This window comes from Oncorhynchus nerka, linkage group LG9a (genome assembly GCF_034236695.1).
Source record: "Oncorhynchus nerka isolate Pitt River linkage group LG9a, Oner_Uvic_2.0, whole genome shotgun sequence".
NCBI classification, from domain to species: domain Eukaryota; kingdom Metazoa; phylum Chordata; class Actinopteri; order Salmoniformes; family Salmonidae; genus Oncorhynchus; species Oncorhynchus nerka.
The window spans coordinates 24,436,080-24,448,102 of NC_088404.1; the positions used below are offsets into that span (position 1 = coordinate 24,436,080).

General features: G+C 45.9%; 1 protein-coding gene across 5 annotated transcripts in view; it reads right to left on the reverse strand.

The window, feature by feature from the left end:
* LOC115134082 (SLIT-ROBO Rho GTPase-activating protein 1-like) overlaps window positions 1-12,023 on the reverse strand; it is a 234,473-nt gene that overhangs the window by 133,693 nt on the left and 88,757 nt on the right. For all 5 annotated transcript variants that reach the window (XM_029667708.2, XM_029667707.2, XM_029667706.2 and 2 more), the window contains exons 9-11: window positions 3,963-4,160; window positions 3,269-3,353; window positions 1,975-2,002 (exon numbers count right to left, since the gene is read on the reverse strand). In XM_029667708.2, coding sequence (XP_029523568.1) covers window positions 1,975-2,002; window positions 3,269-3,353; window positions 3,963-4,160 — 311 coding nt within the window. The remainder of the gene's footprint in view (window positions 1-1,974; window positions 2,003-3,268; window positions 3,354-3,962; window positions 4,161-12,023) is intronic.

Genomic DNA, 12,023 nt, shown 5'->3' on the forward strand with positions numbered 1-12,023 from the left:
CAAACCATGCATGCAGGGCAGAATTAGGCCAATATCCACTAATAATAAAAACTTGAAAAAGAGCAATTAAGTTTTGGAAACATCCAAAATACTTTGACCCCCTCTCCTATCATTACCAAGCCCTGCAATACCAAGAGCTGAGCAAAGAAAAGAGTCCCCTCATCCAGCTGGTCCTGGGGCTGAGTTCACAAACCTGTCCTACTAATACACTGAAGCCTCAGGACCAGAACATCCAATCAATCAGAATAAAACAAATTACAACACAGTCAAAACAAAACTACATTGCTTATTGGGAAACACAAGCACAAAGCAAAATGCAGTGCTATCTGGCCCTAAATCGACAGTACACCGTGGCTAACTGCATTTCCTGACAATATGTAAAAAATATAAAACAATTAGAGAGTTTCATTTCCCCAAATTTGAAACCCTTATTCAAGGTTTCAAAGATCTCTCTGATGAGAATAGGCTACCTGTTCTGTTGGGGGAGGACGCAGAGAGCTGTGGGTTGGCAGCGCACTACATTGCTGCCTGCCATAAGATGAGGGACAGTGTCTGACAAACCAACCAACCTGCACATGTCCTCTACTGTATACTTATTGTTATTGTTCAATGTATGGTTATTTTGACCCTTGGTTATTGTTGTTACTGTTGTCCCGTTGACAATTTTGATTCTTATTATTTTAATATTGTAAATTCCAAAGTAATCTTTGGCAATATGTACATTGTTACGTCATGCCAATAAAGTAAATTGAATTGAATTGAAAGAGAGAAAGAGAGAGAAAGAGAGAGAAAGAGAGCGCGAGAGAGAGAGCGTGAGAGCACGAGAGAGCGAGAGAGAGCGCGAGAGAGCGAGAGAGAGAGAGAGAGAGAGAGAGAGAGAGAGAAAGCGAGAGAGCGAGAGGGAGAGAAACGGAGAGCGCGAGAGAGAGTGAGAGAGAGAGAAAGCGAGAGAGAGTGAGAGAGAGAGAGCGCGAGAGAGAGCGAGAGAGAGAGAGCGCGAGAGAGAGTGAGAGAGCGCGCGCGAGAGAGAGTGAGAGAGCGCGAGAGAGAGAGCGCGAGAGAGAGCTAGAGAGAGAGAGCGCGAGAGAGCTAGAGAGAGAGAGAGAGCGAGAGAGAGAGAGCGAGAGCGAGAGCGAGAGAGAGAGAGAGAAAGAGAAAGAAAGCGAGAGAGAGAGAGAGAGAAAGAGAAAGAGAGAGAAAGCGAGAGAGAGAGAGAGAGCGCGAGAGAAAGCGAGAGAGAGAGAGCGCGAGAGAGAGAGAGAGAGCGAGAGAGAGAGAGAGAGAGAGAGAGAGAGAGAGAGAGAGAGAGAGAGACTTCATACACTTCTGTATGTGTAATGTTTACTGTTAATTTTTGTTGTTTTTCACTTTATATATTCACTTTGTATGTTGTCTACCTCACTTGCTTTGGCAATGTTAACACATGTTTCCCATGCCAATAAAGCCCTTGAATTGAATTGAATTGAATTGAGAGAGAGAGAGTGAAAGGGAGAGAGAGAAAGCGAGAGCGCGAGAGAGAGAGAGAGAGAGAGAAAGAGCGAGAGGATTGAGGCTCTTAGAAGGGGACAATATTACCAGGCCATACCATGCTGGGCATATGGCAAATTCAAACCCTGGGGAGTCTAGAGCAGTAACATCTGGTCTCTCTTCTCCAGGGTCAGCAGTTTGATAATAGCTCAAGTACAGTAGGGATTGTTCTACTCTTCACACAGTGATAAGTGAGAACTTTAAGTGGCAAACTTTTATTTTCTTTACAAACCAGTGGAAATATATATTTGTCTAGATATCGTTGGTCATTTTACTGTAGGAGGATAAAGAGAAATGGCATTCGCAACTAAGAGTACACTGACTTTTACTTATGGGGATAAGTTTTCAAAGAACTGAATAGGGACAGCTAAATATAGACAGAAAGGGTCTTATTAAAACCTAAGAGGTTAGTGTGTGAGGGAGAGAGAGAACGTGGTAGTGTCTTACCTTGTGGTCATATAGTCCCCTTGGTGACCTGTGGAGACCGAGGGGAGAAAGGGGAAGGGAGAGAGAGGATGTGAGATGAGACCTTTCCCAGAGGAGCCTGCAGAGCATTGTGCACACGCTCAGTAAAGCATATGCAGCCCTGCCATCTGCTCACAACCACTGGCTTCATGGTGACGCACACAATGACACATAATGACTCACACACAGTAACACACACTTATACTTTAACTGCAGTAAAAAAAAAAAATCACCTGTCCAAGCACACACACACACACACACACACACACACACACACACACACACACACACACACACACACACACACACAATTTTACCTTCACACGCAAAAACACATGTTTTCACAAGTCAAGAAACTCCAAATCCAACAAATTGCTCCTAACAAGAGGAACGGTTTCAACTTTAAACCTGTGCCCATCCACTATGCACATGGACAGGATCCGACCTGTCAGGGTAACACCAGGGTGGGGCTAGCTTAACCTATACCTACTTGAACACACTCATCAACATTCACTGTAGCAGGCAGGAGTCCATGACTAATTATTATCAAAGTCCCCATTCTCTTCCTCAACTCCTTGTACAGCCAACAGATTGACTGAGACTGACGGATTTAGACCACACGAGAGCTTGCTTCCTGCATTGTTAGCTAGTTAGCTAGCATTCAGCAGCAGCTCAGTGTTGACAGTAGCTTAGTCAAAGGCCTTGAGGAGATCCCACCAATGTAGAACACAGTGAATCCAGCCATAATAGTCATACCGCGCTAATGCTGCCAGGCCATTAAGCTAACCACTAATCAATCACGAAGAGGGATAGTACATCAGCACAATCCCTTTAGCTCTGACTTGGCGCGCTAATGCTGAGGTTAGCATCTCGGTTGTGAGGCCTGATGGAGAAAGTAGCACAATGGAAATTTTACCACAGAGGTTAGATTGAAGTGGACAATTTTAGAATCAACCAAATATGTTTTTAACGGTTTCTAATTAGCTGTAAAGTTCTAAAGCACTGCACTTCGTTTGGAATGTGCATGCAATCTTTCCCTTTCATTTATTCAGGAGTTCCTTTACAAACCCACACAGACAAAAGCGGAGACGTTCAGTATACCATTTCATACATATGGAAACCTGCTTAGATCACAACTCAGCCAAACAGACAAAAGAGACATACAGACAGAGGAGTCAGACAGATACAGACAGATAGACTAACTAACCAACAGACGGACAGACGGGACCGCCAGACAGGAAGTAGGCCAGCACAATGTGGGTCTCTGATCCCTTACCTTCTCCCAGAGTCCTCTTCAGTAGGTCGTGCTTGGCCTGCAGTTTGGAGATGAGATTGCTGCCCTCCAGAAACTCCCGGAATTTCTGTGGAGAATTCAGAGTGATTACTAGGGCTGATGAGCCAAGTAAGCGTTGCCTGCCCTTACGACACCAATCTCTGATAAGGCAGCCAAGGGCAAAGGACAGCTTTTTAAAGCTTTATCGCACCATGTCCATCTTTAGACAGCCAGGAGGACAGAAGAAGAGAAAATAGCCTAACCGCTCGCTAAGGAAGATATATTTTTGGAGAGCTTTGTTTCTGAGAGTTAAAATGCCAAGAGAGGGAATACATATGATATGCAGCATTTTAGAGCTCTAACAAATCCCTAGAAATACAAGCACAGCTTCTGTTCACATTCCTCAGATAGATTACAACTCCAACACAAGACCATGGATCCCAACCATCCAAAATAGTCCAAATCCAATGTATTAATTTCCTAGCCATCTATCAACAGCAGTTTCCATAGTGACTGACAGTCTGAATTTAAAGTCAGCAGGACTTACTGAACGTGTCCAATAAGAAATTATAGTTTTTGCTTTCCATTGCAAAACATTTTGCTATGTTTTGCTACAACAGTATGCACATGAATATGACCCTGCCCAGTTCTCTACAGTCATAACCTGGAGGTTACCAATAGGGGGCCCTCCACTCACCATGAAGTAGAATTGCTCCGTCTCCTGCTGGTTGGCCCTCCGTTTGGCGATGCTGGGCTTGCTGAGGTAGGTCTCCGACACGGTGGACTTCACCGACTCGGTGGAGCGGCTGTGGTGGAAACACTCGGAGACGTCGTAGTCCTCGATGGTCACCATGTCCTGGATGGTCGTCAGGGTGGCCTCTGACGTCTTCTTGATCTGGAGGGCACCCAAAGAGGATCGGCGCTTTAGGACAGGTTTACAGTGTCACAGGTGTAAACACATTACACTGTCATTTGTTTTCCCTCAAGTACTCATAAGCTCACTCAAGTTTCCCAATCCGGCTCGAAGGACCAGTGCTCAGTGACTACCACTGACCTAATGACCCCTGAACTCCTAGGAAGTAATGTGATAATGCATGGCTTTTAATTTCTTTCTGCATGGCCTTTCGTTTCACACTCAGCATGACAAATGCATCCGTCCTTGAGCATGACTCCAGACCAGAGCAATCAATTTGCATGCACTCAGAAACAATAGAGGTGGAAGGAAGGTAGGGATGAAAGAATAGAGGTGGAAGGATGGTAGGGGCGGCAGGGTAGCCTAGTGGTTAGAGCGTTGGACTAGTAACCGAAAGGTTGCAAGTTCAAATCCCTGAGCTGAGAAGATACAAATCTGTCGTTCTGCCCCTGAACAGGCAGTTAACCCACTGTTCCTAGGCTGTCATTGAAAATAAGAATTTGTTCTTAACTGACTTGAATAGTTAAATAAAAATAAAAAAGGGATGAAAGAAATCAAATCAAATGTATTAATCACATACACATGGTTAGCAGATGTTAATGCTTGTGCTTGTAGTTCCGACAATGCAGTAATAACCAAGTAATCTAATCTAACAATTCCAAAACTACTACCTTATACACACAAGTTTAAAGGGATAAAGAATATGTACATAAAGATATGAATGAGTGATGGTACAGAACGGCATAGGCAAGATGCAGTAGATGTTATCGAGTACAGTATATACACATATGAGATGAGTAATGTATGGTGTGTAAACAAAGTGGTATAGTTTAAAGTGGCTAGTGATACATGTATTACATAAAGATGCAGTAGATGATATAGAGTACAGTATATGAATAATGTAGTGTATGTAAACATTATATTAAGTAGCATTGTTTAAAGTGGCTAGTGATATATTTTCCATCAATTTCCATTATTAGAGTCACTGTGTTGGCAGCAGCCACTCAATGTTAGTGGTGGCTGTTTAACAGTCTGATGGCCTTGAGATAGAAGCTGTTTTTCAGTCTCTCGGTCCCTGCTTTAATGCACCTGTACTGACCTCGCTTTCTGGATGATAGCGGGGTGAACAGGCAGTGGCTCGTGTAGTTGTTGTCCTTGATGATCTTTATGGCCTTCCTGTGACATCGGGTGGTGTAGGTGTCCTGGAGGGCAGGTGCCCCCGGTGATGCGTTGTGCAGACCTCACTACCCTCTGGAGAGCCTTACGGTTGTGGGCGGAGCAGTTGCCGTACCAGGCGGTGATACAGCCCGACAGGATGCTCTCGATTGTGCATCTGTAGAAGTTTGTGAGTGCTTCTGGTGACAAGCCAAATTTCTTCAGCTACCTGAGGTTGAAGAGGCGCTGCTGCGCCTTATTCTCGATGCGGTCTGTGTGGGTGGACCAATTCAGTTTGTCTGTGATGTGTATGCCGAGGAACTTAAAACTTACTACCCTCTCCACTACTGTCCCATCGATGTGGATAGGGGGGTGCTCCCTCTGCTGTTTCCTGAAGTCCACAATCATCTCCTTAGTTTTGTTGACGTTGAGTGTGAGGTTATTTTCCTGACACCACACTCAGAGGGCCCTCACCTCCTCCCTGTAGGCCGTCTCGTCTTTGTTGGTAATCAAGCCTACCACTGTAGTGTCGTCCGCAAACTTGATGATTGAGTTGGAGGCGTGCATGGCCACGCAGTCGTGGGTGAACAGGGAGTACAGGAGAGGGCTCAGAACGCACCCTTGTGGGGCCCCAGTGTTGAGGATCAGCGGGGTGGAGATGTTGTTACCCTCACCACCTGGGGGCGGCCCGTCAGGAAGTCTAGTACCCAGTTGCACAGAGCGGGGCCGAGACCCAGGGTCTCGAGCTTGATGACGAGTTTGGAGGGTACAATGGTGTTAAATGCTGAGCTCTAGTCGATGAACAGCATTCTCACATAGGTATTCCTCTTGTCCAGATGGGTTAGGGCAGTGTGCAGTGTGGTTGAGATTGCAACGTCTGTGGACCTATTTGGGCGGTAAGCAAATTGGAGTGGGTCTAGGGTGTCAGGTAGGGTGGAGGTGATATGGTCCTTGACTAGTCTCTCAAAGCACTTCATGATGGCGGAAGTGAGTACTACGGGGCGGTAGTCATTTAGCTCAGTTACCTTAGCTTTCTTGGGAACAGGAACAATGATGGGCCTCTTGAAGCATGTGGGAACAGCAGACTGGGATAAGGATTGATTGAATATGTCCGTAAACACACCAGCCAGCTGGTCTGCGCATGCTCTGAGGGTGCGGCTGGGGATGCCGTCTGGGCCTGCAGCCTTGCGAGGGTTAACGCGTTTAAATGTTTTACTCACATCGGCTGCAGTGAAGGAGAGTCCACATGTTTTGGTTGCGGGCAGTGTCAGTGGCACTGTATTGTCCTCAAAGCGGGAAAAAAGTTATTTAGTCTGCCTGGGAGCAAGACATCCTGGTCCGTGACGGGGCTGGTTTTCTTTTTGTAGTCCGTGATTGACTGTAGAACCTGCCACATACCTCGTGTCTGAGCCGTTGAATTGCGACTCTACTTTGTCTCTATACTGACGCTTAGCTTGTTTGATTGGCTTGCGGAGGGAATAGCTACACTGTTTGTATTCCGTCATGTTTCCGGTCACCTTGCCCTGGTTAAAAGCAGTGGTTTGCGCTTTCAGTTTCATGTGATTGCTGCCATCAATCCACGGTTTCTGGTTTGGGAATGTTTTAATCTTTGCTATGGGGACGACTTCTTCAATGCACGTTCTAATGAACCCACCCACCGAATCAGCGTATTCTTCAATGTGGTTGTTGGACGCAGTGCGGAACATATCCCAGTCCACGTGATGGAAGCAGTCTTGGAGCGTGGAATCAGATTTGTCAGACCAGCGTTGAACAGACCTGAGCGCGGGAGCTTCTTGTTTTAGCTTCTGTCTGTAGGCAGGGAGCAACAAAATGGAGTCGTGGCCAGCTTTTCCGAAAGTAGGGTGGGGGAGGAACTTATATGCATCGCGGAAGTTAGAATAGCAATGATCCAAGGTTTTATCAGCCATGGTTGCGCAATCGATATGCTAATACAATGTAGGGAGTCTTGTTTTCAGATTAGCCTTGTTAAAATCCCTAGCTACAATGAATGCAGCCTCAGGATATGTGGTTTCCAGTTTGCAAAGAGCCATCGATGTGTCTGCTTGGGGGGGAATATACACGGCTGTGATTATAATCGAAGAGAATTCCCTTGGTAGATAATGCGGTCGACATTTGATTGTGAGGAATTCTAAATCAGGTGAACAGAGGGACTTGAGTTCCTGTATGTTGTTGTGACCACAACACGTCTCCTTAACCATAAGATGTTTGTTTCTGTCGGCGCGATGCGTGAAGAAACCAGCTGGCTGCACCGATTCCGTTAGAGTCTCTCGAGTGAGCCATGTTTCCGTGAAGCAAAGAACGTTACAGTCTCTGATGTCCCTCTGGAATGCTACCCTTGCTCGGATTTCATCAACCTTGTTGTCAAGAGACTGGACATTGGCGAGAAGTATACTAGGGAGTGGTGCGTGATGTGCCCGTCTCCGGAGCCTGACCAGGAGACCGCTTCGTTTCCCTCTTTTACGACGTCTTTGTTTTGGGTCGCAGGCTGGGATCCATTACGTTGTCCTGGGTGAAAGGCAGAACACAGGATCCGCTTCGGGAAAGTCATATTCCTGGTCGTACTGATGGTGAGTTGACGTTGCTCTTATATTCAGTAGTTCTTCCCAACTGTATGTAATGAAACCTAAGATTACCTGGGGTACCAATGTAAGACATAACACGTAAAAAAACAAAAAACTGCATAGTTTCCTAGGAACGCGAAGAGAGGCGGCCATCTCTGTCGGCGCCGGAAGTATAAGGAGGTAGGGATGAAAGAATAGAGATGGAGGGATGGTAGGGATGAAAGAAGAGGTGGAAGGAAGGTAGTGATGAAATAATAGAGGTGGAAGGATGGTAGGGATGAAAGGTACTCAGTCTCAGGCTTTTAAAACTAATTTCCATAGTGGCCACTTTGCTGTCAGCCCAAGTGCTTTTCCAGGAGCTTATAAATGTCAAGGCTTGGCCAAGCATATCAACAATGCAAGATTCCACTAGACACTGACAATAAACATATACTTCTTTCCAGTGGATATGATTTCCATCTTATTTGCAAACAAACATTTCCCGCCTCAGAAACGTCCCTTCTCAATTTGAGATAAGTTTTGGCCACTTATAAAACTTTCATTCTGTGAGGAGGCCTAAACTGACGCCCTGATGTAATATGCACTGCTCAAAAAAATAAAGGGAACACTTAAACAACACAATGTAAGTCCAAGTCAATCACACTTCTGTGAAATAAAACTGTCCACTTAGGAAGCAACACTGATTGACAAATTTCACATGCTGTTGTGCAAATGGAATAGACAACAGGTGGAAATTATAGGCAATTCGCAAGACACCCCCAATAAAGGAGTGGTTCTGCAGGTGGTAACCACAGACCACTTCTCAGTTCCTATGCTTCCTGGCTGATGTTTTGGTCACTTTTGAATGCTGGCGGTGCTTTCACTCTAGTGGTAGCATGAGACGGAGTCTACAACCCACACAAGTGGCTCAGGTAGTGCAGCTCATCCAGGATGGCACATCAATGCGAGCTGTGGCAAGAAGGTTTGCTGTGTCTGTCAGCGTAGTGTTCAGAGCATGGAGGCGCTACCAGGAGACAGGCCAGTACATCAGGAGACGTGGAGGAGGCCGTAGGAGGGCAACAACCCAGCAGCAGGACTGCTACCTCCGCCTTTGTGCAAGGAGGAGCAGGAGGAGCACTGCCAGAGCCCTGCAAAATGACCTCCAGCAGGCCACAAATGTGCATGTGTCTGCTCAAACGGTCAGAAACAGACTCCATGAGGGTGGTATGAGGGCCTGACGTCCACAGGTGGGGTTTGTGCTTACAGCCCAACACCGTGCAGGACGTTTGGCATTTGCCAGAGAACACCAAGATTGGCAAATTCGCCACTGGCGCCCTGTGCTCTTCACAGATGAAAGCAGGTTCACACTGAGCATGTGACAGACGTGACAGAGTCTGGAGACGCCGTGGAGAACGTTCTGCTGCCTGCAACATCCTCCAGCATGACCGGTTTGGCGGTGGGTCAGTCATGGTGTGGGGTGGGGTGGCATTTCTCCATGTGCTCGCCAGAGGTAGCCTGACTGCCATTAGGTACCGAGATGAGATCCTCAGACCCCTTGTGAGACCATATGCTGGTGCGGTTGGCCCTGGGTTCCTCCTAATGCAAGACAATGCTAGACCTCATGTTGCTGGAGTGTGTCAGCCGTTCCTGCAAGAGGAAGGCATTGATGCTATGGACTGGCCCGCCCGTTCCCCAGACCTGAATCCAATTGAGCACATCTGGGACATCATGTCTCGCTCCATCCACCACAGACTGTCCAGGAGTTGGCGGATGCTTTAGTCCAGGTCTGGGAGGAGATCCCTCAGGAGACCATCCGCCACCTCATCAGGAGCATGCCCAGGCGTTGTAGGGAGGTCATACAGGCACGTGAAGGCCACACACACTACTGAGCCTCAGTTTGACTTGTTTTAAGGACATTACATCAAAGTTGGATCAGCCTGTAGTGTGGTTTTCCACTTTAATTTTGAGTGTCACTCCAAATCCAGACCTCCATGGGTTGATACATTTGATTTCCATTGATCATTTTTGTGTGATTTTGTTGTCAGCACATTCAACTATGTAAAGAAAAAAGTATTTAATCAGAATATTTCATTCATTCAGATCTAGGATGTGTTATTTTAGTGTTCCCTTTATTTTTTTGAGCAGTGTATATTTGGGTGAGAAGGAGCGAAATGACAGGGAGAGAGTTAGGAGATAGATAGACAGGAGGGAAATGTTTTTGTATGCCTATGGCTCATGCAATGGCAGAGCGCATGTGTTCACCTGATGGAGTGGTTTAGAGAGAGAGAACAAGAGCGTGCGAGAGAGGAAGCAGAGAGGAAGGAGAGAGAGAAAGAGGGAGAGAGCAAGAGCGAGAGAAAGATGCGCGGAGAGAGGATGGAAAAAGAGAAAGGGGAGAGAAAGGAAATAGAGGTCGAGTGACAAGGAGAGAGGAAGGAGAGAGACAGGAAGGAGACAGTGAGAGAGGAAGGAGAGATAGGAGACAGAGAGAGAGAGAGGAAGGAGAGAGTGAGTGAGTGAGTGAGTGAGTGAGTGATGGTGGTGAGTGAGTGAGTGAGTGAGTGAGTGAGTGAGTGAGTGAGTGAGTGAGTGAGTGAGTGAGTGAGTGAGTGAGTGAGTGAGTGAGTGAGTAGACCTGGCTCTCAAGAGAATACAGGCTGTGCACACTCCCCACAAAATGAGGTGGAAGCTGAACTGCACTTCCTAACCTCCTGCCAAATGTACGACCATAGAGACACATATTTCCCTCAGATTACACAGACCCACAAAGAATTTGAAAACAAACCCAATTTGGATAAACTCTCATATCTACTGGGTGAAATACCACAGTGTGCCATCACAGAAGCAAGATTTGTGTACTGTTTCCACAAGAAAAGGGCAACCAGTGAAGACCAACCAGTGAAATTACAACCCATATTTATGTTTATTTATTTTCCCTTTTGTACTTTATCTATTTGCACATGATATGATATTTGAAATGTTTTTATAATTTTGGAACTTTTGCAAGTGTAATGTTTACTGAAACGTTTGTGGTCATACGCACCATCCTTAAAAACAATGTAATGTTTACTGTTATTTACTTGCTTTGGCAATGTAGACATATGTTTCCCATGCCAATAAAACCCCAGAGCGCGAGAGAGAGCCACTCTGCATACAACACAGAACTTTGACAGGGAGGTTAAGACCCATGACTCATTCAATGTTTGAGGCACCTTAGAAAAACAGGGTGCTATGAATGAATAAAGCCAAGGCTCTCTTTCATTCAACTCCCCTTTCATCTACATGTGGTATCGGTAAGGTTCATAACTGATTCTGCATGCGCGCACACACACACACACACACACACACACACACACACGGTTGTATTACACTGTCATTCGTCTCTATGTGGAGCATAAACCAGAAACAACACTACAGGTCTGGACAGGGATAATGACAGTCTGCGAGACAAAATGTAGGATTGGCAGGCAATTCAACTTCTAATAAGACACGTTTCAAATTTTAAAAGTCCACCTGTCTGTTTGATCTATGGTGTGGTGATTTAGGACATCTGATGATGACATGCCCCAGGACTACCTGACATGATGACTCCTTGCTGTCCCCAGTCCACCTGACCGTGCTGCTGCTCCAGTTTCAACTGTTCTGCCTTATTATTATTCGACCATGCTGGTCATTTATGAACATTTGAACATCTTGGCCATGTTCTGTTATAATCTCCACCCGGCACAGCCAGAAGAGGACTCGCCACCCCACATAGACTGGTTCCTCTCTAGGTTTCTTCCTAGGTTTTGGCCTTTCTAGGGAGTTTTTCATAGCCACCGTGCTTCTACACCTGCATTGCTTTCTGTTTGGGGTTTTAGGCTGGGTTTCTGTACAGCACTTTGAGATATCAGCTGATGTACGAAGGGCTATATAAATACATTTGATTTGATTTGACATTACTATTATAGTTTTACCTTCAATTACTAAGGGAACTGGGTTATTTGACAGTTTTAGTAGTTTCAGATGAAGAGTGATAATACTGAGTGGAATGAGGGTGCTCAAAATACTTCCCTTACTTTCCCAACATTCTGCTTTGATAGGACCAAAAGACCTGGGTCTTCCTAGAGGCTTTGTGAATACGGGTACT